This window comes from Myodes glareolus, chromosome 6 (assembly GCF_982192425.1).
Source record: "Myodes glareolus chromosome 6, mMyoGla1.1, whole genome shotgun sequence".
NCBI lineage: Eukaryota > Metazoa > Chordata > Mammalia > Rodentia > Cricetidae > Myodes > Myodes glareolus.
Genome location: NC_142031.1, coordinates 39,246,269 through 39,264,691, shown reverse-complemented (window position 1 = coordinate 39,264,691; position 18,423 = coordinate 39,246,269). Strand labels below are relative to the sequence as shown.

General features: G+C 45.4%; 1 protein-coding gene and 1 pseudogene across 6 annotated transcripts in view; both read right to left on the bottom strand.

Annotated features, from left to right (window-relative positions):
• Elmod3 (ELMO domain containing 3) overlaps positions 1–18,354 on the bottom strand; it is a 42,292-nt gene extending 23,938 nt beyond the window's left edge. For 2 of the 6 annotated variants that reach the window (XM_087907128.1, XM_087907132.1), the window contains exons 1-5: positions 18,214–18,345; positions 17,098–17,228; positions 14,354–14,634; positions 8,541–8,615; positions 7,508–7,577 (exon numbers count right to left, since the gene is read on the bottom strand). In XM_087907128.1, the coding sequence (XP_087763254.1) occupies positions 7,508–7,577; positions 8,541–8,615; positions 14,354–14,407 (199 nt within the window). In that variant the 5' untranslated portion in view covers positions 14,408–14,634; positions 17,098–17,228; positions 18,214–18,345. Of the gene's footprint in view, positions 1–7,507; positions 7,578–8,540; positions 8,616–14,353; positions 14,635–17,097; positions 17,229–18,202 lie in introns of all 6 variants that reach the window. The other 4 variants (XM_087907130.1, XM_087907129.1, XM_087907131.1 and 1 more) reach the window with 4 other exon arrangements.
• Positions 1,446–4,182, bottom strand: LOC125403021 (rab GTPase-binding effector protein 1 pseudogene; annotated as a pseudogene).
• Positions 18,355–18,423: the final 69 nt, after the last annotated feature.

Below are 18,423 nucleotides of genomic sequence, written 5' to 3'. Positions count from 1 at the left end.
GAATCCTAGCACGTGAGAGGTGGAGAATCAGAAGGCAGTTGGGGATACAGGAGACCCTATCTAATACTAAAAAACAAAAATAGGCTATTTGTTTATTATTTATTTGTGTGTATATCTATGTGAATGCATGCACATGTGCCTGCAGGTGGCAGTAATGGCCGAAGAGGACGTTGGATTCCTTGGAGCTGCCATCATGGATAGTTCTGAGCCACCTGACCAGGGTATTTAGAAATGAACTCTAATTCTCTGAAACAGCAGAAAGCACTAGTAACCACTGAGCTACCTCTTCAGTCTCACATAAAAAAAATGCCAGGCAGTGGTGGCACATTCCTTTAATCCCAGCACTTGGGAGGCAGAGGCAGGCGGATCTTTGTGAGTTTGAGGTCAGCCTGGTCTACAAGAGCTATTTACAGGACAGGCACCAAAGCTACACAGAGAAACCCTGTCTTGAAAAATGAAAAAAAAAGAAAAGAAAAGAAAAGAAAAAAAGGTAACATATCTTCATCAAAATCTAATGTGTCAGATTTGAAGAAAAGGCAAAAATATTTTAATTCTGGCTAATGGAAAGGTGAGCCAGGCATGGTGGTACAAGCCTTTAATCCCAGCACTTGGGAGGCAGAGGCAGGCACATATCTGTGAGTTTATGCATTGCCAACTTGGGATTCACCTTGTTTCAAAAAAAAAAAATAAGAAAAAAAAAGAAAAAAGAAGAAAGAAAGAAAGAGAAAAGGAAAGGAAATGAAAAAACAGAAAGGAAGAAAGGAAGCAAGCAAGCAAGAAAGAAAGGACTGCACAAAAAATAAAAGGAAAAATGAGTGAGTAACTTCCCACTGTGACCCTGTAAAGCACACAGGGCACTGCGATGTCATTTCCACTGCACAGGATCCTTCCCAACAGAAACCACCCCTGTGGCCAGCAACTTGCCATTCACAAGATGGTGTGAGGTTTTGTTTAGATGACTAGTTTTGGTTGTTGTTGAGACAGAAGATCCCTTTGAGTCCACATCAAGCTCCATGGGCCCACAGCTACAGGAGTACCTATTATTTCCCTTTCTCTCCTTTTCCTCATTAACAGGTTGGAAACAGCTTCCTGCGAAGCCTCAGTGCTTCTGTCATAAGAGAACTGGGCTAGAGATCTGATTAAAGAGAGCATGGATGGGCCATGCTGGCCTTTAGTCCCAGCACTCTGGAGACAGAGGCAGGGGGATCTACGATTTCAAACCCATCCTGGGCTACAGAGAGCTACCAACTGAGCTTCATCTCTAGCCCATTTTCTCTTAACTATAACTATGTCTGCTACATGCATTTATTTATTCATCGACACGATCTCCCCTATGTAGCCCTAGCTAGTCTGGAACATTCTATGTAGAACAGGCTATCTTCAAACCTTTAGCAATCCTCCGACCTCGCCTTTGAGTGCTGGGTGTACAAGTGTGTCCCCCTTCACCAGGCATGCTATTTCCATTTAGTATTATCTCTGTTATGCTGATTTCCTCTCAAGTTGTTGGGACTTCTCTCTTAATGTAGACTCCAACTGTCCCTTTTCAACCTTTATTCTTTATAATTCAGCTTTTAGACTAGAAATGGAAGCCATTTCCTCCTTGCAGTTCTCTATTTCCAGCTGTAGAGTCTCTTCAAGGTTTTCTTTTAAACACTGCTCTGCTTGGATCTGTTCTTTTAGGAACAGTATTTCGGCCTTCAGCTTCTCCTGCATGTGGTCTGCTGCTGTCCGCACACGATGTTCTCACGGTATTTTAACACCAATTCCCGGAGCACCTCCACAGTATCTAGGAGAATGAAGTCTTCTGCTAGCTATAATGACACATGCAAGCTATGCTTCCCCTGGAGGCTGTCATTGTCTTTCTGTAACCTCACCAGCTCTTCCGGAACCTGTTCACGTGACCGCATCAACACCGCCATCTGTTCCTGAACATCCCTCTTTGCTTGAGAAAAGCTCTGTTGTAACTCTTCCAGTACAAGTGCAGGTACCTGGTGGCTTGAGTCCTCGGTGCTCTGTTTGATAAAGTCCTCTACCTCTTGTTTCTCCTTCGCTGTCTTCTCTAGCTGGTCACTGGCTTGCCTTAGCATGACTTGCAGCTTTTTCACCTGGTCCTTTGTTTCAGCTTCCTGAATCTGAATTCCTTGTAACTGTTTTTCATAATTGGAACACATATCACAATGTCTACCAAGCTTATTTCCAGCATTATGTACCCCTTTCTGCAGGAGATTCCGTTCGGTCTCACTCACTAAGTGGTAACCACTGGGAGAAACATATGCACTCTCCATACCTTGGGTGATGCTGGAGAGGAGGGATGCTGTCTCCTCCTGTTCAGACGTCATTGCCTTAATTGCTCTTTCTTGATCTTTTGGTTAACATAAATCCACTTGGCATCTGCAGTGACCCAAGGGACACAGTATCAAAGTTCTCAAACACATAATCTGCTCCAACCAGTGGTCCAGAATCCGACTCATCCAAGTTTCCAGCAGACTTTGCTTTGTAGTTACAGCCTAATGCTTTTGATTGCAATGAGCTTGATGTTCCCAAGCTGTCTGTAGACTGAGCTCTCTGGAGTCCATCTTTAAACATGTCGTTGTCCGCTTTACTGACTGGATCTCCAGATGGTAACAGCAAGTCTGCATCTAAGGAACGGACTGACCCATGGGTGCTGTCTAATGCTTCTCTTCATACGATAATGCTGCTGAAGATTCTTTGTGAGCTAAAGCACACACTACTGGTACTTTTACTTCTTCTTCAGCATCTGTTTTTTGTTATCATTTCTCTTACTAAGCCTCTGTTGTTCATCCTCCTGATCTTCTTCATTTCTTCAACTTGTCGGAGCTGCTCAGAAGTTAGCACAATCTCCATTCACTGCATGTCTCTCATCAGCAAACAAAGATTCCAGAAACTGGTCGTTGGCCTTCTGCCATGTATGTTTTAACTGATTGTGCTGCTGTCGTTCTTGCTCCAAGAGATGGCAAACTTCATGCAATTCTTTCCTCAATTTCTCAGCATCTTCCTGTAGAACAGATTTCTGAGTGTTCAAAACAGCTACATACATCTCCAGATCAGTCCTACAAGACTTCTCAGTCTCCAGATAACCCTTGAGGCCTCCAGCTCTTTAATCTTCTCTTCAGCTTCTGTCAGTTTATCTTTAGAGCTGCAATTTCCCTCTCCATGGGCATCACGACAGAGCGGATCTTCTCAGCATCTTCTTGGGCCTTTTTCATTTCATTTTCTAAATTTTCTTCCTCTTGACCTTCAGACAACCTTCTCATATCAGCGGTTTCCTGCTCTGCATTTTCTCAATACTGTGCCCACTGTGCTTGCTCCTGCTCCAGCCTCAGAAGAAACTGATGCTCATAGTCACAAATTGTCTCTTTCATTACAGCCTGAAGTGAAGCAACCTCTTCTCTCCACTGCCTTTAAACTTCCTCGATAGCTTCTTGTTTAGTATTCTCAGAGACTGTGGCAATTGCCTTGATATTCTCCACCTCTGCCTGAGCCTCCCACAGCCATGTCAAAGGGTGACCCAGCTCATCCTGTGCAGCTTGCAATACTGCATTTTGTCTCTTCAGAGCCTCCTCTTTAGACAAATACAGCTTCTTAAATTTTGTTCTCTTTTGATTAAATTCTTGCACAAGCTGCTACTGAACACGTAAAAATTCTGCATTAATTTTTTCCAACTCTGCTACCTGTTGCTGAACAGAAACTTCTCTCTGCTTGCTCCAAGAGAGGGACTCCTGCTCCTCCATCAGACCCTTATTAACTCTTATAACATATATTAGCCCATTGTTCTAGTATATGTTAGCCACAGGGATTGGTACCTTTTTCAGCAACACAGTCACATCTTGCTTCTTCTGTGGCAGGCTCACAACTGTGGGGGAATAGGCTTCCTCCTTCCCAGAATTCTCCTGTTCTCATTGACCCACCTCTACTTCCTGTCAGGTTGTCCCACCTATACTTCCTGCCTGGATATCGGACAATCAGCATTTATTTAAAATATAATTGACAGAATATAGACCATTCTCATACACCACAAACCAAAGTTTAAGACCATAAGTTAGAAGTCACATAATTACAGCATAAGTACATTTGAAGTGCCAAAATAGAAACAGCTATAATGGAACTTGTTTCTGCTTTCACAAAAAAATTTGACTTTGGGTAAAATGTGTTCATTCTGGTATGACTTTCTGGTATGACTGCAATGCTTAGAGTCATTAAAAAATAAACTTCTTTAAAATTTTTATTTACTTATTATTATTATTAGATGTATATCTGTGTTTGTGTGAGCACAACTGTACAATAGCACACATGTGTAGGTCAAAAGACAACTTCTGGAAGTCAGTTGTCTCCTTCTCCCTTTATGTGGTTCTAGGGATCGATCTCTAGCCATCTGGCTTACAGCCCTGAAGCTCGTAGTTAGCTCTGGAGTACTAGAACATCTTAAACTGATAAATATGAATGAAACATGCATGTGTATACACTGCTGAGTTTATGTTTGTGTCATCTTTGTAAATATATCAATTTCAAATGGAACTCCCACAAATGACTGACTAAGCTCACATATTAGAAAGTAGACACTGTGCCAACCAGAATCAAAATATACAAAATGCTGGGCTTATAGAATACTAACCTGAAGCCGGGCATAGTGGTTCATGTCTGCAAACCCAGCACTCAGGAAGACTGCTGTGAGTCTAGGGCTAGCCTAGGCTATGGTAAGACCATGTCTTAAAAATAGTAATAGTAGTGAGAAAAAAGTTTTAATAACAAAAAGATTGAAAAGAATGCTAAACAGGTCATTGCTCAGTCTGCCATCGAATCAACTTTTCTTAAATCATGAGTATTCATGACTTTCAATGACCTTGTGCAAACAGGCCCTGGTGCCTGGGTATATCTTTTGTCCTCTCCAAAAGAATTCATTTTGACTTTTATGAAAATTACAATTCATATAATTTAAAAATTGTCAGGCATGGTGTCACACATCTTTAATAGCAGCACTTGGGAGGTGGAGGCAGAGGCAGGCAGATCTCTAAGAGTTCTTAAAAGTCTAAGAGTTCCAGGCCAACCTGGTCTACTTAGACTCTGTCTCAAAACAAAACAGAAAGGACAGGAACTAGAGGAGACACTGTCACATGACTTTTGTCATGTGATACCCTCACCAATTTGGGACTCCAACAGCAGGTAAGACACCAGATGCAGACCTTTCTGAACTTCACTGAACCTTGACCTTAGGTAGGGTCTCATGTAGCCCTGGGTGGTCTTGAACTCACAATCTAGCCAAGAATAACCTCAAACTTCTGACCCTTCTACCTCCCTCAACTTCCCAAGTGCTGGAGATACAGGCATGTGCCATCATGTCTGCTTAAAACCCCATTCCACTGAATATTATCCAGCCTCTGGGTAATGAAAAACTGATTGACAGAACAGACATGCAGATTAAATAAAACACCCTGAAAGCTAATGAAAACTGAGGAGAAAATGGCTAGAAGAGATCACTCACTGCTGCTGCTTACTAGCTATATATATATATTTTTTTTGGCCAAATTACTTAACCGTCTGTGAGTTCTCACTGGGCTGTTGTAAGCATGACCAATTCTCCAACTTCTTACAAGGGTATGCAGTCTAGGGTGAGAGATTAACCAGCGTTCACTATTGACATTGACACAGTCATGGCCTTGGGGTCAACAAGTTAGAGTGGGATGAAATGGATTCAGGGTCCTGAGACATTCCATCCGGCTACTTCCAGCCTTGGGGTAGCAGACACAGACTCAGAACGACTTAGTTATATAATGCCGACAGGACTTGGTCTTGCACGAATAGAGAAAATGAAGTTCAACCTTTAGCATGCAAAACTATGGGAGATAAAAATGAGGGACAAAGAGGCTGAATAAAAAGAGATGAATGAGGCTTGGGGATTTCGCTCGGAGCATCTGCCTAGCAAGTGCAAGACTATAGGTTTGATCCTCACTCTCCCTATAGAGAGGAAAGACTAGAGAGGGATGGTTTAGCAGTTAAAACCACTTGCTTTTCTTCCAAAGGATCTCAGTTTGGTTCCTAGTACCTGTACTGGGAGCTCATAGGTGACAGTAACTCTAGCTTCAAGGCATCCAATACTCTCTTCTGGCCTCCACGTGCACTCAGCAACACTCATACAGATGTGTGCGTGCACACACACACACAAACACACACACATGCATATATGCATATACATAATTCCTTAAGAGAGAGAGAGCAAGGTGGTGCACTCCAGCAATAGGGAGACAGAGGCAGGGGGATCACAATAAGTTCAAGGCCAGCCTGATCTATAGAATGAGCTCTAGGAAAGATGAGCCTACACAAGACCTTGTCTAAAAGAACAAAAAACAAAACTGAGTGAGGAGTGTGGAAGACAGGGAAAAGTGGTGGGGCTGGACACAGCCTTCCGACCTTCAACCCTGGCCTCCGAGCACCTTTATCATTGATAGACCTACCTCTCACCCAATGACCTCTCACCTACAAGTGATTTGACCACATCTGTGAGCCAGGAGCAGAGGAAACCCTGGCCAGAGGGCGAGGGAATCTGCCATTACAACAGTTACACAACACAAAGTTCAAGGTCTCAGCTAGTCTTATCCAGTTGGTGCTTAAATCTGGAGAGAGATGGACAAACCATGTATGCACTGTCCTTGTCCTCATGGAGCCAGAAGATGATCCTGACATGACACAGGGACACACAGGAGTGAGTGTGTGTGCATGCATGTGTGTGTGTGAGTGTGTATGTGTGTGAAGCAAATATCTCTAGGATAACACATGCAGTTTATATTTCTCTTTTCCTTTCCTTTACTATTTATTTAATTGACTTCTTTATTTTGCCTCTCCCATTTATCCATCAGCTAAACAGCACTGATTTAGTCATCCGGTAAATGGAAATTAGCCAAGAGCAATACTTTTTTGGTGGTGGGGGGGGAAGGGCTTCTCTGTAAAACAGTCCTAGCTGTCCTAGAACTCATTTTGTAGACCAGGCTGGCCTTGAACTCATAGAGATCAAACCTGCCGCTGCCTCCTGAATGCTGAAATTAAAGGTGAGGACCACCATGCCTGGCTCTGTACCATCTCATTTTCAGACTGTTCTTGAGGATGAGAGGTGTTTACATTTTCACTGCTGTGTTTTTGTGACGGATCACGCCTCCAAGGTTGGTAACCTGAGTTCAGCCTTGGATCTGAACACTGGGAGAAGAGGACTGATTCCAAGAAGTCATGCTCTGGCCTGCACTCCCCCATAAACAGAAAATGTTATTTAAATTCTTCACTGTAAGCTGATATTACACGGCTTGCCTGGAAGCACATAGCAAACTTTCAACTGATAAACTGGCTTCTAACCCAACACTGTTTCTAATTTTTGTTGGGGAATGATACATACAAAATTCTGAAAGGGCCGGAGCAAGGGTGATTCAGACAAGGGAAAGCAGATCCTTGCTGGCTTTGACCGGAGTCCCCCCCAAACCCTAGGGGTCCCTGGAGTCCTTACCACCTGGCTGCCATCCACTGGTTTCTGTGGTCAAGGCTTGGAGAATACCATGGTTCTTCAGCTCTGAGATCTGTAGGGGCAGGCGACCTTCAGAGTGAGGGTTGACTTCCTGACCCCCCCCCCCCCCAGCTCTTCCCACCCACTGTATATGAAACATTCTGGAAATGAGAGGTAGGAAGAATATAGTCTGCTCTGATGGACTGATTAAAAGTGTGTGTGTGTGTGTGTGTGTGTGTGTGTGTGTGTACACTCACGTAGGCCAGAGGTGAACTTCGGTTTTGTTTCTCAGGAGACTTCCACTTTGCTTTTTACAACAGGGTCTCTCACTGGTCCATGGGGCTCCCTGCTTTGGCTAGACTATCTGCCCAAAATCTGCCCACCTCTGCCCCACAGCACTAGGATTGCAAGCACATGCCGCCATGCCTAGCCTTTTATGTGTGTTCCAGGCATCAGACCCAGGTCCGCATGTGGGCATGATAACAACTTTTCTGTGGATTACCTCAGTCCTAACTGTGTGTGCGTGTGCACACTCACGTGAGCTCAGAGCCGAGTGCACACTAAACACTCATTCTACACTGAGCTATACCCCAGTTCTAAATTCAGTCTTGTTTTGTTGAAGACAGAGTACAGCTATATTGTGCAGGCAGGCCTTGAACTCTTGTCTTCCTGTCTCAGACTCTGATGTGCTCGGGCTTACAGGCCTGCACCACCTCCTCCAGCCAAAAGTTATTCTTAAAGTGGAGCTTCTGGAGAACGCCGACTGTGCAGTTGCAGTTTGTTAATGCGCGGGACAAACGCATGTCCTTGTTGAATGCTAATAAACACAGAGGCACACAGCTCCTTTGGGACAGTGGGGTGCCTTTGGCATCTCTAGTGCATGTGATGCTCATCCTCTGGGGGCTATGATCTTCTTAAACAGACACTGTGTGTCAGGTTTGTGCTTGCCCAAGCCTGGAGTCTATGCCCTCCTGTGTCCCCAGTACACAAAAGCCTAGGTTGGCAGCAGAGGCACGCAAGAGCGGGTGATATATACCGGAACTCCTCTGAAAGCCATGAGTGCGCCACTGTCCTTGTACAATGAGGAGTGCCCAGCAGAGACACTTTCCACCTGCAAGACAGACAGACAGACCAGGGTCAGCTTCCTGCAGGACTCTCCCACAGACCATGGTTTAAATTCCTCACCTTTTCCTAGAATAAGAAAGACATGAACTTTGGAGAAATCTATAGAAAAACCATTTAGACATGGTGGTGTACTTGGGAGGTTGAGGCAGGAGAACAAAAGAGCCTATCTCTACCCTCACCTCCCAGAGGGGGTGGTGTGCAGGCTTTTGCTTGAGACGCTGGGTTCACATGATCTGAAGAGAAGCATGTAGCATTGGACATGTAGTACTGTAGGTCTAACACTGTGTATCACAAATATGGCTAGGGTACCCACCAAAAGAGAAAGGAAGGGAGGAAAAGGGTAGAAGAAGGGAGGACAAAACTATAATAGGATTACTTAATGTAATTTAAGAAATCACTTGATGTATGTCTGTATGCTTGTACATATGTACGCATGAGGCCATGTGTGCCAAAGCATGCGTGTGCAGGCCAGAGGGCAATTTGTAAGAGTTGGGTCTCTCCTCCCACTATGTCAGTCTGGGGACAGAGCTCAGGTCGTTAGCCTTGGCCGCAAGCGCCTTTCCTGCTGAGCCATCTCACCAGCCCCCAAGTCTCTCTACTGTTGCAAGTCTTGGAACTTGCATCAGTGAAGTTCATTTAGGCACTTTGCCCAGCCCTTTCACTCAGCAAACCTTTACCCTGAGAGCGTTTAAAAACATAACAGCTAAGTAGCTCTGGTATGCACCCTTAATCCCAGCACTTGGGAGGCAGAGGCAGGCAGAGAGATTGAGACCAGCCTTGTCTACAGAGTGAGTTCCAGGACAGCCAGGGCTACACAGAGAAATGTTCTCAAAAAACAAAACAAAACAAAAAACAAACAAACAATGAAAGAAGCAAAAGCAAATCGCAGCGACAAAGCCCTTGAACAATTGATTCCCTCTCACATCACAAACACAGATTAGGGGCCTCCTACCACGTTAGGAAAGAATTCTATAAGCCAGTAAATTAAAAGAAATTTTTTTCAGGAATCACGTGACAGGGAGGGAAAGTCAGTTTTCTCAAGATGTGTGGGCCCTGAATGGTCCCAGTGCCTCAGCAGCTCCCTGAACAGACCGTGGGGGATTTTTCTTGACCATCTGAAGCAGAAGGAGGCACCTTAACTCTGGGCCCACACCTGCTCCTGGCAGCCTACATAAAGGACACAAAAATGGAGGCTCTGGCTTTGCCTGCTGGCCCTCACTCTCGTTGGCAAGTCTACCCCTTCAGTGGCATTAGGCCTACTTCCTTAGGATTCTGGTGTGTTCTGAAGACCAGCTGAGACATCCAGACTCATGGACTAAACAACTGCCAGGTTCTTGAACTTTCTGTTAGGTTAGTAGGATCACAGCCTGTAAGTCACTCGAATACACACACACACACACACACACACACACACACACACACACACACACACACACACAAAACCCACAGTGCACAGGATGCTGAGTTCAAGGCCAGCCTGTTCTACAGAGTGAGTTTCAAGGACAGGCTCCAAAACTACAGAGAAACTCACGAAAAACCAAAGGAAAAAAAAAATTACACAAATCTGTAGCAGGGCAATTGTGGCACAGGCCTTTAATCCCAGCACTCAGGAGGCAGAGAATGGCGGATCTCTGGGAGTTCGAGGCCAGCCTGGTCTACAGAATGAGGTCCAGGACAGCTGAAGCTACCCAGAGAAATCCTTTCTCAAAATGTTTTTTTTTTTTTAAAAACAAAAACAAAACAACAACAAAAAAAACCCTTAAGACTTATTTTATGCGTATGAGTGTTTTGCCAGGCCGTGTACATCATGCACACATGCCTGGGACCTGTAGAGGCCAGAAGGCACCAGGTCCCCTGGATCGGGAACTACAGATGGTCACAATGCATCACATGGTGCATGTGCTGAATCTGGAGCCTCTGCAAGAGCAGCCTGTGCTCTTGACCACTGAGACATCTCTCCAGCCCCTTATTTTCTTTTGAGACAGGACTTGATTATGCTGCCCTGGCTGGTATGGAACTAACTAAGTAGATCACGCTGGTCTCCAACTCACAGATCCACCTGTCACTGCCTCCAAGTGCTGCGACTAAAGGGGTGGCCACCACACCAAGTTCTATTTTGACTTTTTAAAGATTAAGTGTGTATATCTGTGTGAGTGTATGTCATATGTGTGCAGAGGCCACAAAGGACACTGATCCCTGGAGCTATAGTTACAGGAGGCTATGAGCCAACTGATGTGGGTCCTCTGGAAGAGTAGCTAACTTCTTCTTTTTGTTTGTTTGTTTTATTTTGCTTTGTTTTGTTTTTCAAGATAGGGTTTCTTTGTAGCTTTGGGGCCTGTCCTGGAACCTGCGTAGACCAGGCTGGCCTCAGACTCACAGAGATCTGCCTGCCTCTGACTCCTGAGTGCTGGAATTAAAGGTATGTGCCACCACCAGAAGTAAGGAGGAGAACGTGACAAATACATGAGAAAAAAATTTGGTCAAATTTTTCATTGACTCATGGATTCATGAGTAGTGAGCGCTCAGATAGTAAAATGGGACAGTACCAAAAGCAATCCATAGATTTAATGCAATGCCCATCAAAATCCCAGCAAAATTCTTCAAAGACCTCAAAAGAACGGTACTCAACTTCATTTGGAAAAGCAGAAGACCTAGGAGAGCCAAAACAATCCTGGGCAATAAAAGAACATCACAATCCCTGATTTCAAACTCTACTACAGAGCTACAGTACTGAAAACAGCCTGGTATTGGCATAAGAACAGACAAGAGGACCAATGGAACAGAATAGAAGACTGATATCAATCCACACATCTTTGAACACCTGATATTTGATAAAGAAGCAAAAAATATCAAATGGAAAAAAGAAAGCATATTTAACAAGTGGTGCTGGCATAACTGGATATCAACATGAAGAAGAATGAAAATAGGCCCATACCTATCACCATGCACAAAACTCAAGTCCAAATGGATCAAAGACCTCAACATAAAGCCAGCCACACTGAACCTTATAGAAGAGAAAGTGGGAAATACACTTGAATGCATTGGCACAGGGAACCACTTCCTAAATATAACCCCAGCAGCACAGACATGGAGAGAAACAATTAATAAATGGAACCTCCTGAAACTGAAAAACTTCTGTAAAGCAAAGGACATGGTCCACAAGACAAAATGACAGCCTACTGAATGGGAAATGATCTTCACTAACCCCACATCAGACAGAGATCTGATCTCCAAAACATACAAAGAACTCAAGAAATTGGTCACCAAAAGAACACATAATCCAATTTTAAAAAAAAATGGGGTACAGACCTAAACAGAGAACTCTCAACAGAGGAATCTAAAATGGCTGAAAGACACTTAAAGAAATGTTCAACATCTTTAATCATCAGAGAAATGCAAATCAAAACAAATCTGAGATTCCATCTTACACCTGAAGAATGGCCAAAATCAAAAACACTGATGACAACTTATGCTGGAGAGGTTGTGGGGAAAAGGGAACACTTCTGCATTGCTGGTGGGAATGCAAGCTGGTACAACCCCTTTGGATGTCAGTGTGGCGATTTCTCAGAAAATTAGGACACTGTCCCTCAAGACCCAGTAATACCACTTTTGGGTATATATCCAAAGGATGCTCAATCATGCCACAAGGACATGTGCTCAACTATGTTCATAGCAGCTTTGTTTGTCATAGTCAGAACCTGGAAACAACCTAAATGCCCCTCGATCGAAGAATGGATAAAAAAAATGTGATACGTTTACACAATGGAGTACTACATAGCAGAAAAAATAAAACATCTTGAATTTCTCAGGAAAATGGATGGAGCTAGAAAACATTGTTTTGAGTGAGGTAACCCAGACACAGAAAGACAATTATCACATGTACTCAATCATAGGTGGTTTTTAAACATAAAGTAAATAAATAAATAAATAAACAGCCTACATACCACAATCCCAGAGAACTCAGACAACAATGAGGACACTAAGAGAGACTCACATAGATCTAATCTACATGGGAAGTAGAAGGTAGAAAAGCACAAGATCTCCTGAGTAAATTGGGAGCATGAAGACCTTGGGGGAGGGTGGAACGGGGGAGGAGAGAGGCAGGGAGGGGAGCAGAGAAAAATGTAGAGCTCAATAAAAATCAAAAAAAAGGGGAAAAATATTTGGTGAATAAAAACCAGATTTGCTTTATTCTCCTCTGGCTAGATCTCAGCCCCTTTCTGAGACTTCCCTTTGGAAGAACAGTTTGTCCCCTTCTGAGAATGAAGAACCTCCCTGGAGAGCTCAGCTAATGCTCTGTCTGTATTCTGGCCCCTGAATCTCATTTCTGGCAGCAAGACAGAAGGGAAGGTACAGAATGTAGGCTAGCTGCCAGAGTCACATGGACATTCACGGTGACTGTAGGAACCAGGGGCCTAGGGGTGGCGGTCAGTATACTGCTTACATTTTTGTCAATTTGACATAAAGTTAGCACAGTCGGGGAAAGATGCCTCCGCTGGGAAAACGTCTCTCCATACATATGGATATGGGCCTTTAGACAAGTCTGTTGTTTTGAGACAGGGTTTCATTTTCTATTCCCAGGTGGACAGGAATTCACTATGCAGACCCAGGTGACTTTGAACTCAACTCTGCCTGTCCTTGCCTCCTGAGTGCTGGGATTAAATGCCTGTGCCATTCTGTCTGACTGATACTTTCTTGACTAACAATTGATGAGGGAGGGCCCAGCCACTGTGGGCAGTGCACGCCTGGTCGGGAGGTCCATGGAGGTATAAAGAAAGCGGGCTGACTGCAAGCCCAAGGAGTAAGTCAGTAAGCATTAGTGCTCCTCCACCGCTGTGTTTCAGTTCCTGCCTCCAGGTTCCCTCCCCGACTACTCTCAGAGATGGGCTGAGCGTTCTAAGATGAACTAAGCTCCTTCCTCCCCAAGATGCTTTTGGTCATGCTGTTTATCACAGCAATAAAAAAACTAAGTAAGGGGGCTGAAGAGATGGCTCAGCAGTTAAGAGGACTGACTGCTTTTCCAACAGACACAGGTACAGTTTCACGGATACTCACAACTGTCTGTAACTCCAAGATCTGACACCCTCACACAGACATACATGCAGACAACACACCAATGCACATTAAATAAATAAGAAATAAAATTTTAAAAAGCTAAGTCAGACAATCAACCAAAGCAAGTGAATGACAAGGAGGAGAATACTAAATTAACTGATGTAAGTCCAAGCAATACTGATTTCTTAGGGAATTTCAGACACCAACCCCATTCCCCAACCCAAGCAAGAGGAAATAAGAATCTTCAAATGACCCAGGAAACAAGATACCACCTACACGTGCACAGATTCTTCTGGTTTTCAGACAGAATCACAGGAGCCCAGGCTGACTTTGAACTCATTCTGTAGCTGAGAATGACCTAGAGTTCCTGATCTTTTTGTCTCTACCTCCCAAGTGTTAGCATCACAGATGTCTCACCGTGATGGCTTAGAATCACCTGTCTCTGTCTCTCTGTCTGTCTGTCTGTGTGACTGTCTTTCTGTCTGATCCTGGAAATAGAACCTACTGCTGTAGGCACGCTAGGCAATTGCTTTACTGCTGAACTACAGCTTCAGCCCATGATCTCCAAGAATGAAGATATATGATCATTTCCCCTAAATATTTCTAAAACTCCACATTGTCTGTCTCATTAACATACAGCCCCCTCCTTCTCCAAGCAAGAGCACTCACCTGTCCATCTTGTAGTTTGTTCTTGGTCCCAACAGAGCAAGATTTCTCATTCATGCCTCAGGATCACTGTTCAGATCAGCCTGTCCACAGACTCTGGAAAGGGTTTACTTGATGGTCTGAGCTCCAAGGCTCCCAGGAGAGCCATACATACTCTACCTCGGCCTTCCTTCTTGGCAGCCATGCAGGCTACAAGTAAGCAAACAGTCCCTTTGTGCCATCACCAAGGTGCAGAAGGTTTCTGTGAGTCCTGAACGGAGCCCTGGGGACTGTGAAGCTTCACTCTGGAAAACAGCGGTGGGGTGGGGCAGGAAAAAGAAGAAAAAACTGGCTCCATCATTCAGTTATACCTCCATTCAAGGAGGAAAAGCCTTTAAAATCTTCTATCAACTGTGAATCTATTCTAAATAAACAGGATGCTTAGCCAGATGTCTACTGCTTACAGCCCACAACGCAGGTCTGAATCGGACAAACAGGGGACTGGAGGGGTCTGGGGATGGACTATGACTGTCTAGACGGCAGTGGCACTAACCTAATTAGTGGGGTCTGTTTCTGGCCATGACATCACTGAGACCTAGCTGGCTTATGGGGGTGAGGCTGACTGGTGGTTGCACTTTACTGAAGTGCTCTGGCTTTGTTCAGGTGCTAGACCCAGGAGGAGCTCTGGGGCTTAGGAATCTAGGCCTGTTCCTTAGAGGGACAGAAAAACTCAAAATACCAGATAATAACGTAACCTTGCTAAGCCAAAATGTTCAAGTGGGTTTGCGTGTGTGTATAGTTGTGGTGCTGGGAATCAAATTCAGGTCTTCGTGCATGCCAAGCTACCACTGAGCTACATCTCCAGCTCAACTTATGTTTGCACACACAAGCATACATACTCCTAATAACCCCAGGTGGGGTTACAACCCAGGGTCTCTACAGTTTAGGTTTTCAGGTGGGTTCTCTCATTTGCCTGGAAAACAACAGGCAGGCTGGGCTGGCCAGTCAGTGAGCTTGAGAGGTCTGAGTGTCTCCTAACGCTGTGATTGCAATAATGTGTTACCACACTACCACACTCAATTTTTAGAAATTATTATTTTCATTCATGCAGGTGTGTCTGTCTATCATGTATGTACAGATGTCCATAGGGTATTGGATCAGCTGGAGATGGAGCTACAGATGCTCGTAAGCTGCCATGCAGGTGCTGAGAGTTGAATCCTGGTCCTCTGCAAGGGCAACAAATTGTTCCTAGCTGATGAGCCTCTCCCTCCCTCCCTTCCTCCCTCCTTCTCTCTCTCTCTCTCTCCCTCTCTCTCTCTCTCTCTCTCTCTCTCTCTCTCTCTCTCTGACGAAGAGATGTGGATACACAAACAGGACATAGAGATGCAGTTCAGTCTGGCCTCAGACTCGCTATGTAGCCGAGGCTTGCTTCTGCTTCTCAAGGGCTGGGACAACGCTGTGGAAAGCTGAGAACTCTCGCCCTGCTCTTATGCCTTTCCTCTCATGTCGTCAGGACTAGGGCAGGACAAAGGTCACATCACAATCACGAGGGACTACACATCATGGACGCCTGTCACATCAGATGATTGTGTCAAGCTGTGACAGTCTTCTTGTGAACAAGAGTTCCCAAGACCTTAGTGGCAGGAACTGATGTGTGTGGGTCAATAGAAAAACATAAGGCCTGGGACATAGATCAGAGGAAAAGCAATTGCTCATCATGTGTGAGATCCTGGGTTCAATTCCCAACAATGGCAAAAAATATGTAGATCAGAGATCACCCTCAATAGGGTAGTGTATGCCCCTGGAGGCAGAGTCAGGAGAATCACTTTAAGTTTCAGGGCCACCTCATCTATATAGAGTTCCAGGCCAGCTGGTGATACATAGCAAGACTTTGTCTCAATAAAAACAAAATAAGGGCAGGTGAAATGGCTTAGTGGGTAGAGGTGCTTACCAGCAATTCTCATGACCTGAGTTCAATCCCCAGAGGGACCCACATGGTAGAAGGAGAGAAACAAGTTGTCTTCTGACTCCATACAGGCACCATGGCAAACACAGTTCCACTTGCCCCCCTCCAGACCCACTAAATAAAATTTTAAAAAGCAAAACAAGAAGAGGCTGGGAAGACGGCTCGGTGGGTAAGAGAGCTCGCCTCGGGAGTAAAGACCTGAGGCTCCCTAGCACATGGGGATGAAGATGTAATGACTACCGGTTGATGGGCCTAGTTCCAGGTCCTGTCAGAGCCCCAGCTTCAAAGGCACAAGGCACAGAGAGACAGAACAGGACAATTGGCAGTCCTCCTCGGGCCTTCTGTGTCTATATGGCAGGCATGCTGACACCCACACCAAGGAGTCAGGTGGAAGGGCCTGAGTTGTAGCATAGCGGCAGGACGCTAGATTCCACCCTTAATACCAAGGGAAGAAAAATGTGGGTGGAGGGTTCTCACACAACTGACAACCAACTTCACAAGCTGGGAGGACTAGGCGGGGAGACAGGCCTCTCCACAGAGTCGGCTCTCGACTGGAGGAATCTGATCTACCTTCCTCAAAGACTGGCTGCCAGAAATAAACTGGGATCATTGACAGGTTTGGGGCTGTGATCTAGGAAGGATGTGGTCCCTTACCTGCAGCATCCCCAGGAACTAGCTTTCTCTCCCTGGAACCTCAGCATCCACCTCTCCTTTCCCCCCATCTTGGCCTGGATGACAACAGAGGATCACACACACACACACACACACACACACACACACACACACACACACACCAGCTAACCTGGCAGGGGCACAGGTAGCTTTGCTGGGCAGGCTCAGGAAGGTTTTCCTCTCACTGTGTGGGAAATAAACCAAGCATCACAGAGGCATGCCCTGCTTTATGTACATAGTCGACTTGAGCGCTGCTGGGACCTGTGAAAGGGACAAAATCCTCAGTTATGAAGTCCCTCCTGCTGATGGTTGGTGTTTGAGGAAATGGACTTCCTATAAAAACAGTCTCAAATCAAGTACTTGTCTCGGACCTACTTTTCTCAAAGGGCATCGTTAAGAGGGTTCGATAGCTACACTGTCCTCTGTCATTTAGAATCTGCTTTATCCTTAAATGCAAATGGACACACGGGCATGATGATTCCTGACGGTCCTTCTTGAGTCTTGTTCCTAGGTGGTTTGGTACTTAGAGGCCCCTTCCAGAGTAGTTGTGACTAGGGGATTCAGCTAGGGGTAATTTCAAGAACCAGTTTTCCCCCACAGTGAGTGACAGATTCAGAAGAGTGCACTTCTCAATAGGGCTCTCAATTCAGAAACCCAAAGGGGCAGAGGTTGTGTGGGTGTTTACCTGGGGGTTCATCCGGGCTCCAGACATAAGTCCCCTCTCCGTGGAAGGTCAACAAAGCCCGCCAAAGGGTGACCCCTCCCCAGGGAAGGTCAAGACCTCGTCCACAGGCGATTTAAACTGCCCCTCAGAGAATGAACAAGTGGTTTCCGGGTTCCCCGTGGTCTCCCCTTGCTCTCTTTCCCTCTCCGTGATTTCCCAGGGCCACCCGGGATCATTGCTTTAAACTTGGGAATCTTTTTTTCCCTTTGACTTGATCTGATTGGAATTATTTGCGTCAGCAGAGAGGCTCGTCTAAGAAATATTCCTAACAGTGGGGACTCGGGGACAGAAACTTTCTCACTGCCTATAAGGTTAAGTGGAGGAAAGCAATGAGTTGCTTCCGAGGTTTCTGCGAATCCATCACAGAACTGGCACCAGAACCCAGGACTTCTCTGCGCCCCCCCCCCCCCCAGGGGATCGACATCAGATCTGGAACTTTCGGCCTTGTGCGGCCCACCGAGATCATTTCCAACCCACATTGTCACCCTCAACCCCATCTTCCTCACCCTACCCTTGGCTCACCGGACGAGTTCCCAACGTTCCAGTAAGGGTCACCTCATCACCTGTGGGGCCTCACCGCGCAGGCGCTGGGCGTCTCCTGGCCCGTGCTAGAACTACATTTCCCAGCAGGCAATGGAAATCGCCTCGTACAAAGAGCGAAGATGGACAGTCTTGATCAGCTTTGCGCTGTCCTTGGTCAAAGTTCCTTGAACTTAGTTTGCTTGGGGTTTC